The 24,623-nt window shown below is 48.8% G+C and overlaps 1 protein-coding gene across 1 annotated transcript in view; it reads left to right on the top strand.

Annotated features, from left to right (window-relative positions):
* LOC139399399 (disabled homolog 2-interacting protein-like) overlaps window positions 1–13,702 on the top strand; it is a gene marked incomplete at its 3' end in the record, with an annotated part of 24,767 nt that extends 11,065 nt beyond the window's left edge. The window contains exon 3 of the mRNA XM_071144808.1: window positions 13,584–13,702. Within this exon, the coding sequence (XP_071000909.1) occupies window positions 13,584–13,702 (119 nt within the window). The remainder of the gene's footprint in view (window positions 1–13,583) is intronic.
* Window positions 13,703–24,623: the final 10,921 nt, after the last annotated feature.

Consider the following 24,623-nt stretch of genomic DNA (forward strand, 5'->3'; position numbering starts at 1 on the left):
CACTTCTCATGACTGAGAAGACACATGACATGGTATGAAAGACAAAACAAAACGAGATGGGAAATATTATCGACATTACTTTGCACTTTTCACTGGCTGTCCCTCAGGTTGTGGCAGGAGGACACATACAGTGCCTTGCGAAAGTATTCGGCCCCCTTGAACTTTGCGACCTTTTGCCACATTTCAGGCTTCAAACATAAAGATATAAAACTGTATTTTTTTGTGAAGAATCACCAACAAGTGGGACACAATCATGAAGTGGAACGACATTTATTGGATACTTCAACCTTTTTTAACAAATCAAAAACTGAAAAATTGGGCGTGCAAAATTATTCAGCCCCTTTACTTTCAGTGCAGCAAACTCTCTCCAGAAGTTCAGTGAGGATCTCTGAATGATCCAATGTTGACCTAAATGACTAATGATGATAAATACAATCCACCTGTGTGTAATCAAGTCTCCGTATAAATGCACCTGCACTGTGATAGTCTCAGAGGTCCGTTAAAAGCGCAGAGAGCATCATGAAGAACAAGGAACACACCAGGCAGGTCCGAGATACTGTTGTGAAGAAGTTTAAAGCCGGATTTGGATACAAAAAGATTTCCCAAGCTTTAAACATCCCAAGGAGCACTGTGCAAGCGATAATATTGAAATGGAAGGAGTATCAAACCACTGCAAATCTACCAAGACCTGGCCGTCCCTCTAAACTTTCAGCTCATACAAGGAGAAGACTGATCAGAGATGCAGCCAAGAGACCCATGATCACTCTGGATGAACTGCAGAGATCTACAGCTGAGGTGGGAGACTCTGTCCATAGGACAACAATCAGTCGTATATTGCACCAATCTGGCCTTTATGGAAGAGTGGCAAGAAGAAAGCCATTTCTTAAAGATATGATTAAAAAGTGGCGTTTAAAGTTTGCCACAAGCCACCTGGGAGACACACCAAACATGTGGAAGAATGAAACCAAAATTGAACTTTTTGGCAACAATGCAAAACGTTATGTTTGGCGTAAAAGCAACACAGCTCATCACCCTGAACACACCATCCCCACTGTCAAACATGGTGGTGGCAGCATCATGGTTTGGGCCTGCTTTTCTTCAGCAGGGACAGGGAAGATGGTTAAAATTGATGGGAAGATGGATGGAGCCAAATACAGGACCATTCTGGAAGAAAACCTGATGGAGTCTGCAAAAGACCTGAGACTGGGATGGAGATTTGTCTTCCAACAAGACAATGATCCAAAACATAAAGAAAAATCTACAATGGAATGGTTCAAAAATAAACATATCCAGGTGTTAGAATGGCCAAGTCAAAGTCCAGACCTGAATCCAATCGAGAATCTGTGGAAAGAACTGAAAACTGCTGTTCACAAATGCTCTCCATTCAACCTCACTGAGCTCGAGCTGTTTTGCAAGGAGGAATGGGAAAAAAATTCAGTCTCTCGATGTGCAAAACTGATAGAGACATACCCCAAGCGACTTACAGCTGTAATCGCAGCAAAAGGTGGCGCTACAAAGTATTAACTTAAGGGGGCTGAATAATTTTGCACGCCCAATTTTTCAGTTTTTGATTTGTTAAAAAAGTTTGAAATATCCAATAAATGTCGTTCCACTTCATGATTGTGTCCCACTTGTTGGTGATTCTTCACAAAAAAATACAGTTTTATATCTTTATGTTTGAAGCCAGAAATGTGGCAAAAGGTCGCAAAGTTCAAGGGGGCCGAATACTTTCGCAAGGCACTGTATGTGTCCTCCTGCCACAACCTGAGGGACAGCCAGTGAAAAGTGCAAAGTAATGTCGATAATATTTCCCATCTCGTTTTGTTTTGTCTTTCATACCATGTCATGTGTCTTCTCAGTCATGTTGACACTGGTCTATTGTTGTTCTCATTAATATTGTTGTTGTAGTTGTTGTTAATGGTATTCCCATGTCCACAATAACTATTATTATTGCTGTTGGTCCCACCATTTATTTATATATAAATATATATATATTTTATATATAAATATATATTTTTATTTTATTTTTATTTTTCGATATGTATACTTTGACAATGTAATAATGAACTTGTCATGTCAATAAAGTCAATCTTCAATTGAAAAATTGAGAGAGAGAGAGCGAGAGAGAGAGAGAGAGAGAGAGGAGAGAGGGTGATAGAGAGAGAGAGGAGAGAGAGAGAGAGAGAGAGAGAGAGAGAGAGAGAGAGAGAGAGAGAGAGAGAGAGAGAGTGAGAGGGAGAGAGGGCGATAGAGAGAGAGAGGAGAGAGAGAGAGAGAGAGAGAGAGAGAGAGAGAGAGAGGAGTCAGACAGAGAAGACTCAATATTGATTGGACGTCAGTTATTAAGCTGCTCTTTGCACTCCCAAGAGAGGAGAGGAAAGGAGAGAATGAGAGAAGAGGCAAAGAAAGGAGAGAATGAGAGAGCTGAGGAGAAAACTGATTAGATGAAGTCACTGTGTCTCGCCACAAAGTCACGTGACCACTTATCTCTGTCCTGTGGACATGTGGGTAAGTTCATTAAGTTTCTGTATGGATATGATATAATAGTGGCAGCAAGTAGAGGGTACCTGGCCCCTTAGGCACAGATCTAGGATCAGTTAACCAAACTCAAACCATCACTTAAGCCATAAGCAAGAAAATCACAAACCTACACAGAATTCGAGCAACTTTATACCCCTTCAATATGGCTGCAGTCTGTGCCATCTAATTATCAATACACTGCCCTCTTCTGGCAAGTAAGAGTCCGGCCCACTTTTCTCCACTCCATTTACTTTGATGCAATGTAGTGTGTGTGTGTGTGTGGGGGGGGGGGGCACACTTGTATTTGGGGAGTTTCTCCCATTCTTCTCTGCAGATCCTCTCAAGCTTTGTCATTTTGGATGGGGATTTTCAGGTCTCTCCAGAGAGGTTCCACTGGGCTCTGGCTGGGCCTCTCAAGGGCATTCAGGGACATATCCCGAAGCAACTCCTGCATAGTCAGATCCATATGGTCATACTATTGTGTATTCTGGGGCTTTGCTGTACCTTGCCATAGGTTTACACTCTAGGTTCTGGTACTCTTGCGTACTGCAAGTCCTTACTGGGTTTTAAGCTTCATTCTCTGCAATGTTGTTCATCACCTGGGGTATATATATTATTATTTATACTCATCAATATTAGTATGGCCTGATCCAAGACGGACGGGGGTAAACAGTATATAACCCATGGCTTCCACTCACCCCCCACTGTGCAGAGTGGATCGCACCATCACACACACACACACACACACACACGAGACGGTGTGTTAACATGACTGTCTGCGATTGGTGTGTGACTGGCATGTTAACATATTGAAAACCACAGGCTAGGAGAACATGTGTCATAATAATTGATGGAAAGGTGTTGGTCAGTGAACGGTATATTATCCAGGAATGTACTGTTAACAGTCACGTCCATGTGTTATGTCCTGTGCATAAATGAACTGGGTGTGTTGCGGGATGGAATTTATGGTGCATGTTATAAGCAATGGAGGTTTCAAGAATATGTCATTAAAGTCAATGTACTGATTACATCTGAGATGATTTTGGCCTATGACAAATTTTGTTTAGGTCAACTACATCATACATATTGCATTATTTGCCTTCATTTATGCCGTAAAGTATGCATTAACCTAGGGAATGTTATGTGTTCATGTTTTGATCCTATTGATAAGTGCAGGGTCTGAAAATGTGTGGAAGTATTGATCATCTATGAGAATATCGCACGACGAGCAAAACGTTTAACAGTTTGATCCATAACAGGTTCATAAATAATAATACTGTCAAATTGTGGACATTTTGATAATGCCCTTTTAGTGTAGGAGCTGTTTGAAAAGACGGACACAATGTCTGCCTGGGTTGGAGTTTTGGCCTGCCTGGTGACATCATTAGTTAGGTGGTGAATTAGCTAATAGACAAATAAGAATAACAAACAGCTCTGTAAATAACAGCTAGATTTCAATTTTCCACTCACCACTCAGACCACTCCCAGACAGACCACTCCCAGACAGACCACTCCCAGACAGACCACTCCCAGACAGACCACTCCCAGACAGACCACTCACCACTCAGACCACTCCCAGACAGACCACTCCCAGACAGACCACTCACCACTCAGACCACTCCCAGACAGACCACTCACCACTCAGACCACTCCCAGACAGACCACTCCCAGACAGACCACTCCCAGACAGACCACTCACCACTCAGACCACTCCCAGACAGACCACTCCCAGACAGACCACTCCCAGACAGACCACTCCCAGACAGACCACTCACCACTCAGACCACTCCCAGACAGACCACTCCCAGACAGACCACTCACCACTCAGACCACTCCCAGACAGACCACTCCCAGACAGACCACTCACCACTCAGACAACTCCCAGACAGACCACTCCTAGACAGACCACTCCCAGACAGACCACTCCCAGACAGACCACTCCCAGACAGACCACTCCCAGACAGACCACTCACCACTCAGACCACTCCCAGACAGACCACTCCCAGACAGACCACTCACCACTCAGACCACTCCCACTCAGACCACTCCCAGACAGACCACTCCCAGACAGACCACTCCCAGACAGACCACTCCCAGACAGACCACTCTCAGACAGACCACTCCCAGACAGACCACTCCCAGACAGACCACTCCCAGACAGACCACTCACCACTCAGACCACTCCCAGACAGACCACTCCCAGACAGACCACTCCCAGACAGACCACTCCCAGACAGACCACTCACCACTCAGACCACTCCCAGACAGACCACTCCCAGACAGACCACTCCCAGACAGACCACTCCCAGACAGACCACTCCCAGACAGACCACTCACCACTCAGACCACTCCCAGACAGACCACTCCCAGACAGACCACTCCCAGACAGACCACTCCCAGACAGACCACTCCCAGACAGACCACTCACCACTCAGACCACTCCCAGACAGACCACTCCCAGACAGACCACTCCCAGACAGACCACTCCCAGACAGACCACTCACCACTCAGACCACTCCCAGACAGACCACTCCCAGACAGACCAATCACCACTCAGACCACTCCCATACAGACCACTCCCAGACAGACCACTCACCACTCAGACCACTCCCAGACAGACCACTCCCAGACAGACCACTCCCAGACAGACCACTCACCACTCAGACCACTCCCAGACAGACCACTCCCAGACAGACCACTCACCACTCAGACCACTCCCAGACAGACCACTCCCAGACAGACCACTCCCAGACAGACCACTCACAGACAGACCACTCCCAGAAAGACCAATCACCACTCAGACCACTCCCAGACAGACCACTCCCAGACAGACCACTCCCAGACAGACCACTCACCACTCAGACCACTCCCAGACAGACCACTCCCAGACAGACCACTCCCAGACAGACCACTCACCACTCAGACCACTCCCAGACAGACCACTCCCAGACAGACCACTCACCACTCAGACCACTCCCAGTCAGACCACTCCCAGACAGACCACTCCCAGTCAGACCACTCCCAGACAGACCACTCCCAGACAGACCACTCCCAGACAGACCACTCCCAGACAGACCACTCCCAGACAGACCACTCACCACTCAGACCACTCCCAGACAGACCACTCCCAGACAGACCACTCCCAGACCGACCACTCCCAGACAGACCACTCCCAGACAGACCACTCCCAGACAGACCACTCCCAGACAGACCACTCCCAGACAGACCACTCACCACTCAGACCACTCCCAGACAGACCACTCCCAGACAGACCACTCCCAGACAGACCACTCCCAGACAGACCACTCCCAGACAGACCACTCCCAGACAGACCACTCCCAGACAGACCACTCACCACTCAGACAACTCCCAGGCAGACCACTCCCAGACAGACCACTCCCAGACAGACCACTCCCAGACAGACCACTCACCACTCAGACCACTCCCAGACAGACCACTCACCACTCAGACCACTCCCAGACAGACCACTCCCAGACAGACCACTCCCAGACAGACCACTCCCAGACAGACCACTCCCAGACAGACCACTCCCAGACAGACCACTCCCAGACAGCCATAGCAAAATTCTTGCTTGAGAAATGGCTAAGAAACCATTTTAGTTTATTTGGTCAACATTTTAACTGAAAACAATCACAGTAACGTACTTCATTTTTACCCAGAAATCATTTGATATTAGGATAAAAACAACTTCATTGGACATTTAACATGGATCTGGTCTATGGGGTCAGAGAGAAGCAGATCGTGACACGGCCTGATCAGCATGCCAACCAGCACACACAGATTATTATATAACACTTAGGAGCCATGGAGATAGCAGGAGGGAGGTGGTCCTTACTGTGCTCGCCATCACTCCTTCTCCTTATTTCACTCCTCTCTTGTTCATTCCTCTCTCTAGCATCTAGCTTTTCGTCTCTCTCATAATGAACATGCCTCTGTCCTTCATCCTTTCTAGTCGCTCGTTTTATTCTTCTTCTTTCTTTTCCCCTCATTCTGTCTCATTCCGTCTCATTCTGTCTCATTCTGTCTCATTCTGTCTCATTCCGTCTCATTCTGTCTCATTCTGTCTCATTCCGTCTCATTCTGTCTCGTTCTGTATCATTCTGTCTCATTCTGTCTCATTGTATCTCATTCTGGCTCATTCTGGCTCATTCTATCTCGTTCTGTCTCGTTCTGTCTCGTTCTGTCTCGTTCTGTCTCATTCCGTCTCATTCCGTCTCATTCTGTCTCATTCCATCTCATTCTGTCTCATTCCGTCTCATTCCATCTCATTCTGTCTCATTCTGTCTCAGTGTATCTCATTCTGGCTCATTCTGGCTCCATCCCGCTCTTTTTGTGCTCTGGCTCCTCTTTATTTCCTTATTGTTCTTCCATTTATCTCTCTCCCTTTGCTCATCCCTCTCTGTCCTACACTTTCTTTAATTTTCTCAGTTTTCTACCTTTTTCACCTCTACTTATTCCCTCTCCTCTTTCTTCGCACCTCTCCTCTCTCCTCTCTTCTGTATGTCTGTGTGCGTGTGTAAGATATTGACAGGTGCAGCTAGATGGATGGTTCACCTGGGCAGTGTACTGTCCCTAGTTCACAGAGGCTCAGATGTGAGATATATGCTGTTCTGATACAGGTACCAGTCAGTTGTATTGAACAGAGTGGGAGAATACAGTATAGGCTGCTGTTCTGTATGGCCTTAGCCCTCTCCTATAGTCCTCCACTGCTGTGCCTGTCTGGATGACTAGTGCACTGTGCAACACACACAAATCAAATATGAGTTTGAGAGAGGGAAGCGAAAGGATGAATAGTAGTTAAAAAATAACCTGTAGCCTTAGTGTGTGTTCACTATGTGAGAGGGAACCTCTCTCCCCTCTCCCTCTCTCTCTCCCTCCTTGTTAGTAAGACAGACATGTGATGTGAATATTCTGATTGGCCAGTGGTATTAAATGAAGATGTCAACATCATTACTGCCAGGCGGTAACTATTCAAGGTGAACGGTCTCACTCACTACCTTATTTATGATAACCACATTACCAGCAGCATACCACCCTGCATACCATTGCTGGCTTGCCAGGGTTGGTCCTGGTTGGGAGACCAGATGTTGCTGGAAGTGGTGTTGGAGGGCCAGTAGGAGGCACCCTTTCCTCTGGTCTAAAGAAACTATCCCAATGCCCCAGGGCAGTGATTGGGGACATTCCCCTGTGTAGGGTGTGGTATTTTGGATGGGACATTAAACGGGTGTCCTGACACTCTGTGTTCACTAAAGATCCCTCATAAGAGTAGGGGTGTTAAACCTGACCCTAACTCTTAACCCTAGACCTAAATCTAACCCTAACTCTTAACCCTAAACCTACATCTAACCCTAACTCTTAACCCTAGACCTAAATCTAACCCTAACTATTAACCCTAGACCTAAATCTAACCCTAACTCTTAACCCTAGACCTAAATCTAACCCTAACTCTTAACCCTAGACCTAAATCTAACCCTAACTCTTAACCCTAGACCTACATCTAACCCTAACTCTTAACCCTAGACCTAAATCTAACCCTAACTCTTAACCCTAGACCTAAATCAAACCCTAACTCTTAACCCTAGACCTACATCTAACCCTAACTCTTAACCCTAGACCTACATCTAACCCTAACTCTTAACCCTAGACCTACATCTAACCCTAACTCTTAACCCTAGACCTAAATCTAACCCTAACTCTTAACCCTATACCTAAATCTTACCCTAACTCTTAACCCTAGACCTAAATCTAACCCTAACTATTAACCCTAGACCTAAATCTAACCCTAACTCTTAAGCCTAGACCTAAATCTAACCCTAACTCTTAAGCCTAGACCTAAATGCTAACCCTAATTGTAACCATATCCCTAAACCGTAAGCCTAACCCGTAACATATTCCTAACCCGTAACCCATCCCTAACCCCTAAACCTAAAATAGCCTTTTACCTTGAGGCAACCGGCGAAATGTGAGAATTTTCCATGTTTCACTATCATTGTGAGGATAGTAAAACCAAAAACATACACACTCAGCACACACTCAGCACACACACACACACTCAAGGTTCACTAGTCAGCCAAACCCAGACGCTCAGATGCATGACATATTTATATGGGCTAATCCCTCAGCCGGTAAATCATGGCTGGGTGGAAAGGAGAGGAGAGAAGATGAAGAGAATGATGGGAGAAGGAAGAGAGGAGAGGAGGAAAGGAGAGGAGATAAGATGAAGAGAATGATGGGAGAAGGAAGAGAGGAGAGAAGATGAAGAGAATGATAGGAGAAGGAAGAGAGGAGAGGAGGAAAGGAGAGGAGAGAAGATGAAGAAAATGATAGGAGAAGGAAGAGAGGAGAGAAGATGAAGAGAATGATAGGAGAAGGAAGAGAGGAGAAAAGATGAAGAGAATGATAGGAGAAGGAAGAGAGGAGAGAAGATGAAGAGAATGATAGGAGAAGGAAGAGAGGAGAGAAGATGAAGAGAATGATAGGAGAAGGAAGAGAGGAGAGAAGATGAAGAGAATGATAGGAGAAGGAAGAGAGGAGAGAAGATGAAGATAATGATAGGAGAAGGAAGAGAGGAGAGAAGATGAAGAGAATGATAGGAGAAGGAAGAGAGGAGAGGAGGAAAGGAGAGGAGAGAAGATGAAGAGAATGATAGTAGAAGGAAGAGAGGAGAGGAGGAGAGCAGTGGGGTAGTCTAGACCTCCCAACCACCAGGACTGATGGAGCTCTATTCATTTAGCTATTGAGATTTGAAGAGGCTGGCTGGAGTGTGCTAGAGAGATAAAGCTGGCTATGTAGCTCTGCACCTGTGGGAATGTTTTGGTTACCTCATCTTACATCACTGGATAAACATCAAAAGACTGCTGTAGCACAACCAACATGTTTTATTACCATATCTGGAACTGTGTTGGTGCATTGTGCATCTCAAGTAGCATGTAATATGTTCCTGTGACTGGAAGAGTGACAACCCAATGATGGGTTAGAATCATCAGAATAACCCTGTGATCAGCTGGCCACACCTACTCACATTATTACTGTCCTTTTGCTGCTCCACCTGAACAACACAAGCCACACACAAACACACACACACACACACACACACACACACACACACACACACACACACACACACACACACACACACACACACACACACACACACACTCCTCTCCCCCTCCCTCCCCTTCCTTCTTCTCCCTTCCTCCCCTTCTCCTCTTCCCCCTCCCTCCCCTTCCCTCTTCCCCTTCCCTCCCCTTCCCTCTTTCCCCTCCCTCCCCTTCTCTCTTCCCCTCCCTCCCCTTCCCTCTTCCCCTCCTTCCACTCTTCCCCCTCCCTCCCCTTCCCTCTTCCCCCTCCCTGCCCTCTTCCCCCTCCCTCCCCTTCCTTCTTCCCCTTCCCCTCTTCCCCCTCCCTCCCCTTCCTTCGTCCCCTTCCCCTCTTACCCCTCCCTCTCCTTCCCTCTTCCCCTTCCCCTCTTCCCCCTCCCTCCCCCTCTCCTCTTCCCCCTCCCCTTCCCTCTTTCCCCTCCCTCCCCTTCTCTCTTCCCCTCGCTTCCCTTCCCTCTTCCCCTCCTTCCCCTCTTCCCCCTCCCTCCGCTTCCCCCTTCCCCTTCCCATCTTCCCCCTCCCTCCCCCTCTCCTCTTCCCCCTCCCTCCCCTTCACCTCTTCCCCCTCCCTCCCCCTCCCCTCTTCCCCCTCCCTCCCCTTCTCCTCTTCCCGCTCCCTCCCCTCCCTCTTCCACCTCCCCTTTTCCTCTCTCCCCTCCCTCCCCTTCCCTCTTCCCCCTCCCCTTCCCTCTTGCCCTCCCCTTCTCCTCTTTCCCCTACCTCCCCTTCTCCTCTTCCCCCTTCCTCCCTTCTCCTCTTCCCCCCTTTCCCTCTTCCTCCTCCCCTTCTCCTCTCTGCCCTTCCTCCCCTTCTCCTCTTCCCTCTCCCTCACCTTCTCCTCTTCCCGCTCCCTCCCTCCCTCCCCTTCCCTCTTCCCCCTCCCCCTCCCCTTCTCCTCTTCCCCCTTCCTCCCCTTCCCTCTTCTCCCTCCCCTTCTCCTCTCTCCCCTCCCTCCCCTTCCCCCTCCCCCTCCGCTTCCCTCTTCCTCCTCCCCTTCTCCTCTCTGCCCTTCCTCCCATTCCCTCTTCTCCCTCCCCTTCTCCTCTCTCCCCTCCCTCCCCTTCCCCCTCCCCCTCCCTTTCCCTCTTCCTCCTCCCCTTCTCCTCTCTGCCCTTCCTCCCCTTCTCCTCTTCCCCCTCACTCCCCTTCTCCTCTTCCCCCTCCCTCCCCTTCCCTCTTCACCCTCCCCTTCTCTTCTTCCCCCTTCCTCCCCTTCCCTCTTCCCCCTCCCCTTCTCCTTTCTCCCCTCCCTTATCCTCAGATAGATTGTGGGGCACTGTGAAGTGACTCCACTGATCTCCTCTCTCCCCTCCCTTATCCTCAGATAGATTGTGGGGCACTGTGAAGTGACTCCACTGATCTCCTCTCTCCCCTCCCTTATCCTCAGATAGATTGTGGGGCACTGTGAAGTGACTCCTCTGATCTCCTCTCTCCCCTCCCTTATCCTCAGATAGATTGTGGGGCACTGTGAAGTGACTCCTCTGATCTCCTCTCTCCCCTCCCTTATCCTCAGATAGATTATGGGGCACTGTGAAATGACTCCTCTGATCTCCTCTCTCCCCTCCCTTATCCTCAGAAAGATTGTGGGGCACTGTGAAGTGACTCCCCTTCTCCTCTCTCCCCTCCCTTATCCTCAGATAGATTGTGGGGCACTGTGAAGTGACTCCTCTGATCTCCTCTCTCCCCTCCCTTATCCTCAGTTGGATTGTGGGGCACTGTGAAGTGACTCCCCTTCTCCTCTCTCCCCTCCCTTATCCTCAGATAGATTGTGGGGCACTGGGAAGTGACTCCTCTGATCTCCTCTCTCTCAGTGAGGATCTATTTATCTTCTCTCCTCTTTCTCTGCTGTGTAAAGCTGGAAATCACAAGGCTTTTTCTCCTTCTCCTCCAAAAACTTGCTATGTTTCCATCATGTCTTTAATTTACCACACCCCTCTCTCATTTTCTCTCTCTTTCTCTCTCTCTCCAGCCAACAGTTTCTATGGAAACAGAGAGGAGCTTGGGGGAGTCAGCCTTGGGCTGCAGATGTGGCAGAGCAGTATCTTGAGAAAAGTGCAGAGAGAGAAGGAGTGAAAGAGAGGGGATTGGGTGAAAGGATGGCAGCTAAAGCTAAAAATAATAGACTGACTGATTGATTGCCAGCATATTCAAATGTGAGTGTGAATATTCTCATTGAGGGACTGTCTCAGACGGTTCTCTATCACCCTCTCAAGCCCTCTGCAAGCCCTCTGCAAGCCCTCTCAAGCCCTCTCAAGCCCTCTCAAGCCCTCTGCAAGCCCTCTCAAGCACTCTGCAAGCCCTCTGCAAGCCCTCTCAAGCCCCCTGCAAGCCCTCTCAAGCCCTCTGCAAGCCCTCTGCAAGCCCTCTCAAGCCCTCTCAAGCCCTCTGCAAGCCCTCTGCAAGCCCTCTCAAGCCCTCTGTAAGCCCTCTGCAAGCCCTCTGCAAGCCCTCTCAAGCCCTCTGCAAGCCCTCTCAAGCCCTCTGCAAGCCCTCTGCAAGCCCTCTCAAGCCCTCTGCAAGCCCTCTGCAAGCCCTCTGCAAGCCCTCTGCAAGCCCTCTCAAGCCCTCTTGCAAGCCCTCTGCAAGCCCTCTCAAGCCCTCTGCAAGCCCTCTCAATCCCTCTGCAAGCCCTCTCAAGCCCTCTCAAGCCCTCTGCAAGCCCTCTGCAAGCCCTCTGCAAGCCCTCTCAAGCCCTCTGCAAGCCCTCTCAAGCCCTGTGCAAGCCCTCTGCAAGCCCTCTCAAGCCCTCTGCAAGCCCTCTCAAGCCCTCTGCACGCCCTCGCAAGCCCTCTGCAAGCCCTCTGCAAGCCCTCTCAAGCCCTCTCAAGCCCTCTCAAGCCCTCTGCAAGCCCTCTGCAAGCCATCTCAAGCCCTCTGTAAGCCCTCTGCAAGCCCTCTCAAGCCCTCTGCAAGCCCTCTCAAGCCCTCTGCAAGCCCTCTGCAAGCCCTCTCAAGCCCTCTGCAAGCCCTCTGCAAGCCCTCTGCAAGCCCTCTCAAGCCCTCTTGCAAGCCCTCTGCAAGCCCTCTCAAGCCCTCTGCAAGCCCTCTGAAATCCCTCTGCAAGCCCTCTCAAGCCCTCTCAAGCCCTCTGCAAGCCCTCTCAAGCCCTCTGCAAGCCCTCTGCAAGCCCTCTCAAGCCCTCTCAAGCCCTCTGCAAGCCCTCTGCAAGCCCTCTCAAGCCCTCTCAAGCCCTCTGCAAGCCCTCTGCAAGCCAATATTAATAACCATGTATTCACTGGACAGATACTGCTACATTTTACTGTAACATTGGAGTGATTGGGATCACATATACGGATACATTTTACTGTAACATTGGAGTGATTGGGATCACATATACAGATACATTTTACTGTAACATTGGAGTGATTGGGATCACATATACTGATTCATTTTTATTTCATACTTTCCTATTTCATTATGTTGTACTTGATGACCTCTATCCCTCTCTCCTCCTCTCTCTCTCAATCTCTCTCTCTTTCTCTCTCTCACACACACGCACACTCTCTCTCTCACACACACACACGCACACTCTTTCTCTCTCCCTGTCGTTCTTTCCCCTGCCTCTGACCCCCTCTCTCTCTCTCTCACACACACACACACACACACACACACACACACACACACACACACACACACACACACACACACACACACACACACACACACACCATAACACACTCTCTCTCCCCTCTCTCTCTCTCTCTCTCTCCACTTAATTTGCTCTCTCTCGCTCCCTCTCTGCCATCTCTTTCTCTCCCTCTCACCAAGAATTTCGCTACACTCGCATTAACATCTGCTAACCATGTGTATGTGAAATTGACTTAAACCACCATATCCTCTCTCTCTCTCTGTTTCTCTCTCTCTCTCGCTCCCTCTCTCTCTCTGCCCTCTCTCTCTCTCTCTCTCTCACTCCCTTCTTTGTCCCTCTTTCACTTTCTCCAGGGCTTTCTGAGTCGGAGGCTGAAGGGTTCTATAAAGCGTACTAAGAGCCAGCCGAAACTGGACCGTAACTCCAGCTTCAGACACATCCTGCCTGGATTCAGGAGTGTGGACAATGAGAGGTACAGTAGGCCCAGTGGTTTTACATTACAGCCATTTTACACTGTGGTTATAGATGTGGTTTTAGACTGGGTGTGAGGGAATGTGAAGATACTGGATCTTTGCTTTGATTCTGTATGCTGGCAGCTCTGTTTTCTTTGGATGTGTCTTTGACTGATGGCTGGTTATGGAGGTCACTGTTGACATGCTTGTGTTGTCAGTGAAAACCAGCCGAGCTCTACTCTCCAATCTGTCATTTCCACTCTCCCTCTCTTTCCTCTTCGCCTCCCTTTATTTATCTTTCTGCTTTCTGCTTTCCGCTTTCTCCCTCTCTCAGTCCTCTTCCTCTTCCCTCTCCCTCTCTACCCTCACTTTTTCTCCCCATCTCCCTTCCTTACCCTCTCCCTCTCTCTCCCTCCCCCTGTCCTCTCTCCCTCCTCCTATCCCTTCTCCCTCACTACCTCCCCCTCTCTACCTCACCCTCTCTCCCCCCTCCCTCCCTCCCTCCCTCCCTCCCTCCCTCCCTCCCTCCCTCCCTCCCTTCCCTTCTCTCTCTCTGTCTCTCTCTGTCTCTCTCTCTTTCCCTCTCCCCCTCTCCTCTCATCCTCTCATCCTCCCCCTCTCCCTCTCTACCTCCCCTTTCTCCCTGCCCCCTCTCTTCCCTCCCTCCCTCTACCTCCCCCTCGCCCTCTCTATCTGCCCCCTCTCATCCCTCCTTCCCTCCCTCTCTCTCTCTCCCGCTCTCTCTCGTCCCCTCCCTCCCTTTCCCTCTCTCGCCGCCCCCTCTCTTCACTCCCTCCCTCTCCCCCTGTCCCCTCTACCTCTCTTCCTCCCCCTCTCTCCCCGCCCCCTCTCTTCCCTCTCTCCCTCCCTCCCAAAATCTCTCTCTCTTTCCCTCTCTTCCCTCTCTCCCCTCTCCTCTCTCCCTCTATGCCTCCCACTCTCTCCCTGCCCCCTCTCTCCCCCCTCTCTCTCTTTCTTTCCCCTCTCTCTATCCTTCCCCCTCTCCTCTCTCCCTCCCCCTCTACCTTGCTACCTCCCCCTCTCTTCCCTCCCTCCCTCCCTCCCTCCCTCCCTCCCTCCCTCTCTCTCTCTCTCTCTCTCTCTCTCTCTCTCTCTCTCTCTCTCTCTCTCTCTCTCTTTCCCTCTCCCTCTCTTCATACCCCTCTCATCTCTCCCTCCTCTCTCCCCTCTCCCCTCTCCCCTCTCCCTCCCTCCCTCCCTCCCTCCCTCCCTCCCTCTCTCTCTCTCTCTCTCTCTCTCTCTCTCTCTCTCTCTCTCTCTCTCTCTCTCTCTCTCTCTCTCTTTCCCTCTCCCCTCTCTTCATACCCCTCTCATCTCTCCCTCCTCCCTCCTCCCTCCTCTCTCCCCTCTCCCCTCTCCCCTCTCCCCTCTCCCCTCTCCCCTCTCCCCTCCCTCCCCTCTCCCTCTCCCTCTCCCTCTCCCCTCCCTCCCCTCTCCCCTCTCCCCTCTCCCCTCTCCCCTCTCCCCTCTCCCCTCTCCCCTCTGCCCTCTCTACCTGCCACCTCTCTTCCCCCCCTCCCCTTCTCTCTTTCTCTCTCTGGGTTGAGGCTGAGTATGATGGATGTTCTCTCCTCTATGTTTCAGTGCTGTTTGTGTCTTAGTGGTGACACTGTTACCTTTGTGGCCCTGCTGCTGCAGCATAGACTGGACCAATCGAGCCCTGGCTCTGTCTGTTTCACAGGTGATATATGGCTAAATGTCACACATCTTACTCGGGACGCAGGTTCCATTTTTCCCTTAGCTTGCCATCCACCACCGGCTCCACTAGTTTTATTATATGGTTTTTGAGATAGCAAAGAAAATGAATTGTTCTGAATCTGTATGGATAATTGGTAGACATTCTCAGTCACAGTCATTCCTTGCCCAGAGCTAAGAGCCTAATTAGGTTTCATCCTTGACAGTCTAAGTTGTGTTTTTACTGCTCATCCTACAACATTAGCACTTCTTATTTGACTGTCCCTTTTCTTTGAGTCAGATAAAGACTTTCAGCTCTGCTGGCTCATTATGGAGATGAGGCGATCTGTCTGTCTGTGTTGGGTAATTATAAGAGTACTGTATTGTATGTGGAGGTCTTCTCTGTCTCCCTCTCTCTGCTGCTCTGAGCGTGAGCTTACAAGTGTGTGTGTGTGTGTGTGTGTGTGTGTGTGTGTGTGTGTGTGTGTGTGTGTGTGTGTGTGTGTGTGCGCGCTGGTCTGAGCTTGTTAGTGGGAAATGCTATAGCTGGAGCCTGGTCCCACTCCTTTTAATGAGCCATTAGAATCAGGAGGTGTCATCATGGAACATTGTAGGTGTTCTATTTTTGTAGAGCGGAGCGGAGTGCTGTTCTGTTCCTCCTTCTGTTTGGAAAAATGATCTCATTGATCTCATTTCCCTCTTCCCCCCTCCCTTCTTCTGTCTATTTTGTCTTTCTTGTTTACTCTTCTCTCTCTCTCTCTCTCTCTCTCTCTGATATTGGGGTTCTCTCTGTCTTTTCCTGTGATAAAGTGCTCAGTGCAGAAGGCAAATATTGGACAGGAAATTGGACAGTTCAGGAAGTTCCTTATCTCCCCTACAACACCACACATACACACACACACACACAATGCTTTTATACACCCAACCACATACCTACACAAAGACTGATAATAGTTTATTTTCTACCATCCCAGTTGACACGTTGATGCCTTCCCCTACTAGTACAGCTTAGCTTCCCTGTCACATCTGTAGAGTGACATCTCACGTGAAGGCAGTTGGTGAAACTCCCCATTTCTGTCAGCTCAGGAGCAGGCTCCTCACAGGGCAGTCACATCCTTTCACATACAACTGAACCTCCAGAATCATCTGAGGGAGGATGGGGATGGAGGATAGAGGAGTAGGGCAGATGAAGGAGAATGCAAACAACCATTAACAACACACGTACAGTACACACGTACACACACTCACTCAGATGGTAAGTAGGAGCAGGAGCCTATTTTCTCTTTCTGTAGCGTGAAGCAGCTTGATGTACTAATACACCCCCTGGACAGGACACAAGTCTATCGCAGGGCCTTACCCCCAATCTATCAACCTTAATGCTGAGTGCCAAGCAGAGCCGCATTGGGTCCTATTTTTACAGTCTGGTGTGACTCGGCCGGGACCAAACTCCCACCTTCCAGTCTCAGGGCAAACACTGTAACCACAGGACCAAACTCCCAACCTTCCAGTCTCAGGGCGAACACTGTAACCACAGGACCACTCCAACCTTCCAGTCTCAGGGCAAACACTGTAACCACAGGACCACTCCAACCTTCCAGTCTCAGGGCAAACACTGTAACCACAGGACCAAACTCCCACCTTCCAGTCTCAGGGCAAACACTGTAACCACAGGACCAAACTCCCACCTTCCAGTCTCAGGGCAAACACTGTAACCACAGGACCACTCCAACCTTCCAGTATCAGGGCAAACACTGTAACCACAGGACCACTCCAACCTTCCGGTCTCAGGGCAAACACTGTAACCACAGGACCACTCCAACCTTCCAGTCTCAGGGCAAACACTGTAACCACAGGACCACTCCAACCTTCCAGTCTCAGTCGGACATTCTAACCATAAGGCCACTGAATTGTCCCATGAAACGTGATGCCAGGAGCCAGTCCATGTGTGTGTCTCTGGGGACCCTGTCTGTCTGTCTGTCTGTCTGTCTTTTTTAGTTGTAATTATAAAGGATATGTTGTGAAACAGAAGGGTACAGAACATCTCAGATGTGCGTCTATCAGAACAGTCAGTCTGTGTTGGAGACAGATAGTCATTAGTAGGTAATGTTGTTCACCACTAACCAGCCTTCTCTCCGAACATCTCTGAGGAGTACCTTACTGTGTGTGCATGTGAGCAAGCATGATTATCTCATGAAGGGAGTGGCAGAAGGTCTAACACACATCTATTTATTCTACCACTGATCTAGATTTTACCCAGATACCAAGCTATCCTCTATATATCCTCTCTGTGGCCCAAGAAAGCAGTGTTATTGGGCAACACATCGAGTTAATAAGGTCAGTGGGAGGTGTCTCTAATGGAAGTGTAATGACAAAGGTAGTAAGGGGTCAATTCTTCCAGCCCAGAAGCCCTCTATAGCCTGCTATAGCCTGGTGGGCCTGCTGACAGCAGCTGGTATTGTCTGTCTGACTGGGCTACAATGTGCAGACAGAATACAGCACATGGAAATAGCATGTTTGACATATTTCAATAGTAACAGATTTGTTAAGGCCTTGTAAGAACAAATTGATAACAACGCTTTGTTCTTCCATGTAGCTTGTAATTCATTTCTAAGATCAGAGATGGTTGTTTAAGAAGACGTAACAGAGAATACGATATGTTATTCTCATATGAACTACCTGCCCTATGTTTCTGTCCTGACACTGGTTTTCTCTCTGCTGCACCGTGTCAGACAGATCCGACTGTTACTGTGTGTATTATAATGCAACACCATCCTTCACTCTCTTTGTATCTTTAAGCTCAGAGCCAGAGGAACAGCAGCCTGTCCGTGTGTGTGTAATGGACCTTGTCAGAGGTTTACAGTGGTGTCTGTGTTCATGCTGGGCTCACACCACGCTGTCACAAAAACACTACTGAATTAGCCTTCACTAATATTTATCTCAGTCATGTCATTCCTCCTTATTTGAACACACACACACCCACACACATGAATACACACAAACACACACACACACAAATACACACACACACACACACACACACACACAAATACACACACACACACACACACACACACACACACACACACACACACACACACACACACACACACACACACACACACACACAAATACACACACACACAAATACACACACACACACACACTAAATGTTTCGTTTTTCTCCTGTTTGTCTCCCGTCTCCCGCTGTCCAGTTTCCAAATCCCTTTGCATTACCTCATCTATCTCTCTCTTTCTCACCCTCCTCCTCTCCCTCCATCCTCTCCCTCCCTGTCCATCTCTTTGTGATGTGATTGTGTGTGGGTGCACGTAATCATGGTGGGTCTGTGTGATTGGATTAGAACCAGTAAATTATGTTTGTGTGCTGGGGGCTAGCTCAACTGTATGCCTGCAGCCAATCAGACAGCAGCTCTTTCTGATCTCTATAGGGAACACAAATCACATTTCAGTTGGACCTCCAATAGGGGGGGGTTGTTGTCCTGACACCACACTGCCAGGTCTCTGACCTCCTCCCTATAGGCTGTCTCATCATTGTCGGTGATCAGGTCTACCACTGTTGTGTCTTCAGCAAACTTAATGATGGGGTTTGAGTCGTGCTTGGCCACACAGTCGTGGGTGAACAGGGGGTACAGGAGTGGAGCTGTAATCAAAGAACAGAATTCTTACATAGGTGTTCCTTTTGCACAGGTGGGAAAGGGCAGTGTGGTGTGCTATTGAGATTGCGTCATCTGTGGATGTGTTGGGGCGGTATGCGAATTGGAGTGGCTCTAGGGTTTCTGGCATGATGGTGTTGATGACTAGCCTTTCAAAGCACTTCATGGCTACCGACGTGAGTGCTACGGGTCTGTAATCATTTAGGCAGGTTACCATCGCTTTCTTGGGCACAGGGAATATGGTGGTCTGTTTGAAACATGTTGGTATTACAGACTGTCAGAGAGAGGTTGAAATGTTAGTGAAGACACTTGCCAGTTGGTCAGAGCATGCTCGCAGTACACGTCCTGGTAATCTGTCTGGCCCCGCAGCTTTGATAATTTTGACCTGTTTAAAGGTCTTGCTCACATCGGCTAAAGAGAGCGTGATCACACAGTCGTCTATAACAGCTGGTGCTCTCATGCATGCTTCAGTGTTGCTTGCCTCGAAGCAAGCGTAAAAGGTATTAAGCTCGTCTGGTAGGCTCGCATCACTGAGCAGCTCGCGGCTGCGTTTCCCTTTGTAGTCCATAATAGTTTTCAAGCCCTGCCACATCCGACGAGTGTCAGAGCCAGTGTTGTAGGATACAATTTTAGTCCTGTATTGACGCTTTGCCTATTTGATGGTTTGTCTGAGTGGACAGCAGGACATCTTTTAAGAGTCTGGATTAGCGGGCCGGTCCTTGAAAGTGACAGCTCTAGCCTTTAGCTCGGTGCGGATGTTGCCTGTAATCCAGGGCTTCTGGTTGGGACATGTACTTACGACCACTGTGACGACAACGTCGTCGATGCACTTATTGATGAATCCGGTGACTGAGGTGGTATACTCCTCAATGCCATCAGATGATTCCCAGAACATATTCCAGTCTGTGCTAGCAAAACAGTCCTGTAGCGTAGCATCTGCATCATATGACCACTTCCGTACTGAGCGAGTCACTGGTACTTCCTGCTTTAGTTTTGGCTCGTAAGCAGGAATCAGGAGGATAGAATTATGGTCAGATTTGCCAAATGGAGGGCGAGGGAGAGCTTTGTTTGCGTCTTTGTGTGTAGAGTAAAGGTGGACTAAAGTTTTTTTCCCATCTGGTTGCACATGTGACATGCTGGTAGAAATTCAAATTAAAGTTCCCAGTTACTAGGAGCGCCACTTCTGAATGAGCATTTTCTTGTTTGCTTATGGCCTTGTACAGCTCATTGAGTGCAGTCTTAGTGTCAGCATCAGTTTGTGGTGGTAAATAGACAGCTACAAATAATACATATGAGAATTATCTTGGTAGATAGTGTGGTCTATAGCTTATCATGAGGTATTCTACCTCAAGCATGCAATACCTTGAGATTTCTTTAATATTAGACATCGTGCACCAGCAGTTATTGACAAATAAACACACACCCCCACCCCTCGTCTTACCAGACGTAGCTGCTCTGTCCTTCCGATGCATGGAGAAGCCAGTCAGCTCTATATTATCTGTGTCGTTGCTCAGCCATGTCTTGGTGAAACATAAGATATTACAGTTTTAATGTTCCATTGGTAGGATAGTCTTAATCGTAGATCGTCCAGTTTATTTTCCAATGATTGCACCTTTGCCAATAATACCGAGTTAAGTGCTGGTTTACCTATTCATCTGCAAATTCTTACAAGGCACCCCGCCCTTCTCCCCCTTTTTCTCCTTATTTTCTTTGTGCTTATAACGGGGATTTGGGCCCTGTCTCGACAAAGTAGTATATCCTTCACGTCGGACTCATTAAAGAAAAAATCTTCGTCCAGTTCGAGGTGAGTAATCGCTGTTCTGATGTCCAGAAGCTCTTTTAGTCATGATTTTTATATTTCATTTTACCTTTATTTAACTAGGCAAGTCAGTTAAGAACAAATTATTATTTTCAATGGCGGCCTAGGAACAGTGGGTTAACTGTCTTGTTGTTGTTTTTTACCTTGTCTACTCTGGGATTTGATCTTGCAAGCTTTCGGTTGCTAGTCCAACAGTCTAACCACTAGGATACCTGTCGCGATAGCAGCAATAGCAGCAACATTATGTACAAAATGAGTTTCAAAAAATTCCAAAAAACAACAGAATAGCACAGTTGGTTAGGAGCCCGTAAAACAGCAGCCCTCCCCTCCGGCAAAATTATATCATGCCAACTATTCATGGAAACTGACAATTTGTCTCCAAAAAAAAGAATCCAACAGGATTAAATTCAAAGCCAACCCAAAGAGCACAGACGTCAATTCAATGTTTAATTGGCATTGGTTGAACGGGATTTCATTAAAATGACATGGAAACAATGTTGAGTCAACCAGTGTGTGCCCAGTGGGAAGACTCTCTGTTCAATCCGTCAAATGCAGTGCTGATAACCATGAATCATTGAATTAGATGGACAGCATGGCTGATCCTTCATGACAAATGTTGTTATTAAAAAAGGGAGACCTTATATAAATACATTTGTTTGCATTTGATTAATAGTCCGAACCCTCTCTCTCTCTCTCTCTTATTGACTGTGTGTAGGCCTATAGTATACAGGGAGATGGGAGGGAGGGATGAAGTGGGGGGGGGTTGGAGGAGGTGGAAAGATGGAATGAGGAAGGGGCAGAGAAGGAGATATGTTGATAGGAGATGGTAGAGAGATAAAGGGAGAGAGAGCGAGAAAGAGGGAGAGTTGATTGTGTGTGCGTGCCTCAGCTCCTGTTCCCAGCCATCAATCTATAAATACAATAAACTGATGTCATTTAACGTTATTAAATTCACTAAATATCCTCCAGGTGGTATCACTGTAATATCTATTATCCCCCTCTCTCTCGCTTTCTCTGTCACACACTCATCCCCTCTAATTTCACCACACACAACCCGCTCTCTCCCTCTATCTCTCTCTTGCTTGCTCTCTCTCTCTCGTTCTCTCTCGCTCTCTCTTGCTCTCTCTCATGTGTGTGTAGCTGTAGTTGGGAGGATGTGTTCACTCTCTGGTGGCTCTCTGCTACATTAAACGCAATGCAAAACTCACATAACTTTATCCCAAGAGTAGACGACCTGCCATCTCTCCTCCTCCTCTACATCCCCACTCTGTATATCCATCCCTCCTCCTGCTCTACTTCCCCACTCTCTATATTCATCCCTCCTCCTCCTCTACTTCCCCACTCTCTATATCCATCCCTCCTCCTGCTCTACTTCCCCACTCTCTATATCCATCCCTCCTCCTCCTCTATTTCCCCACTCTCTATATCCATCCCTCCTCCTCCTCTACTTCCCCACTCTCTATATCCATCCCTCCTCCTCCTCTACTTCCCCACTCTCTATATCCATCCCTTTTCCTCCTCTTCATCCCCTCCACCCCTATTTCCCCACTCTCTATATCCATCCCTCCTCCTGCTCTACTTCCCCACTCTATATGCATCCCTCCTCCTCCTCTACTTCCCTACTCTCTATATCCACCCCTCCTCCTCCTCTACTTCCAGACTCTCTATATCCATCCCTGTTCCTCCTCTTCATCCCCTCCACCTCTACTTCCCCACTCTCTATATCCATCCCTCCTCCTCCTCTACTTCCCCACTCTCTATATCCATCCCTCCTCCTCCTCTACTTCCCCACTCTCTATATCCATCCCTCCTCCTCCTCTACTTCCCCATTCTCTATATCCATTGCTCCTCCTCTACTTCCCCACTCTCTATATCCATCCCTTCTCCTCCTCTACTTCCCCACTCTCTATATCCATCCCTCCTCCTCCTCTACTTCCCCACTCTCTATATCCATCCCTCTTCCTCCTCTTCATCCCCTCCACCTCTACTTCCCCACTCTCTATATCCATCCCTCCTCCTCCTCTACTTCCCCACTCTCTATATCCATCCCTCCTCCTCCTCTACTTCCCCATTCTCTATATCCATTACTCCTCCTCTACTTCCCCACTCTCTATATCCATCCATCCTCCTCCTCTACTTCCCCACTCTCTATATCCATCCCTCTTCCTCCTCTACTTCCCCACTCTCTATATCCATCCCTCCTCTTCATCCCCTACTCCTCTACTTCCCCACTCTTTATATCCATCCCTCCTCCTCCTCTACTTCCCCATTCTCTATATCCATTACTCCTCCTCTACTTCCCCACTCTCTATATCCATCCCTCTTCCTCCTCTTCATCCCCTCCTTCTCTACTTCCCCACTCTCTATATCCATCCCTCCTCTTCATCCCCTCCACCGCTACTTCCCCACTCTCTATATCCATCACCCCCTCCTCCTCTACTTCCCCACTCTCTATATCCATCCCTCCTCCTCCTCTACTTCCCCACTCTCTATATCCATCCCTCCTCCTCTTCTACTTCCCCACTCTCTATATCCATCCCTCTTCCTCCTCTACTTCCCCACTCTCTATATCCATCCCTCCTCCTCCTCTACTTCCCCACTCTCTATATCCATCCCTCTTCTTCCTCTTCATCCCCTCCACTGCTACTTCCCCACTCTCTATATCCATCACCCCCTCCTCCTCTACTTCCCCACTCTCTATATCCATCCCTCCTCCTCCTCTACTTCCCCACTCTCTATATCCATCCCTCCTCCTCTTCTACTTCCCCACTCTCTATATCCATCCCTCCTCCTCCTCTACTTCCCCACTCTCTATATCCATCACCCCCTCCTCCTCTACTTCCCCACTCTCTATATCCATCCCTCCTCCTCCTCTACTTCCCCACTCTCTATATCCATCCCTCCTCCTCCTCTACTTCCCCACTCTCTATATCCATCCCTCTTCCTCCTCTTCATCCCCTCCACCGCTACTTCCCCACTCTCTATATCCACCCCCCATCCTCCTCTACTTCCCCACTCTCTGTATCCATCCCTCTTCCTCCTCTTCATCCCCTCCTCCTCTACTCCCCCACTCTCTATATCCCTCCCTCTTCCTCCTCTTCATCCCCTCCTCCTCTACTTCCCCACTCTCTGTATCCATCCCTCCTCCTCCTCTACTTCCTTACTCTCTATATGCATCCCTCTTCCTCCTTTTCATCCCCTCCACCCCTACTTCCCCACTCTCTATATCCATCCCTCCTCCTCCTCTACTTTCCCATTCTCTATATCCTTCCCTCCTCTTCCTCTACTTCCCCACTCTCTGTATCCATCCCTCCTCCTCCTCTACTTCCTTACTCTCTATATCCATCCCTCTTCCTCCTTTTCATCCCCTCCACCCCTACTTCCCCACTCTCTATATCCATCCCTCCTCCTCCTCTACTTTCCCATTCTCTATATCCATCCCTCCTCCTCCTCTACTTCCCCACTCTCTATATCCATCCCTCCTCCTCCTCTACTTCCCCACTCTCTATATCCATCCCTCCTCCTCCTCTACTTCCCCACTCTCTATATCTATCAATCCTCCTCCTCTACTTCCCCACTCTCTATCCATCCCTCCTCCTCCTCTACTTCCCCACTCTATATATCCATCCCTCTTCCTCCTCTTCATTCCCTCCACCGCTACTTCCCCACTCTCTATATCCATCCCCCCTCCTCCTCTACTTCCCCACTCTCTGTATCCATCCCTCCTCCTCCTCTACGTCCTTACTCTCTATATCA

This window comes from Oncorhynchus clarkii, unplaced genomic scaffold (genome assembly GCF_045791955.1).
Source record: "Oncorhynchus clarkii lewisi isolate Uvic-CL-2024 unplaced genomic scaffold, UVic_Ocla_1.0 unplaced_contig_8212_pilon_pilon, whole genome shotgun sequence".
In the NCBI taxonomy this organism is placed as follows: domain Eukaryota; kingdom Metazoa; phylum Chordata; class Actinopteri; order Salmoniformes; family Salmonidae; genus Oncorhynchus; species Oncorhynchus clarkii.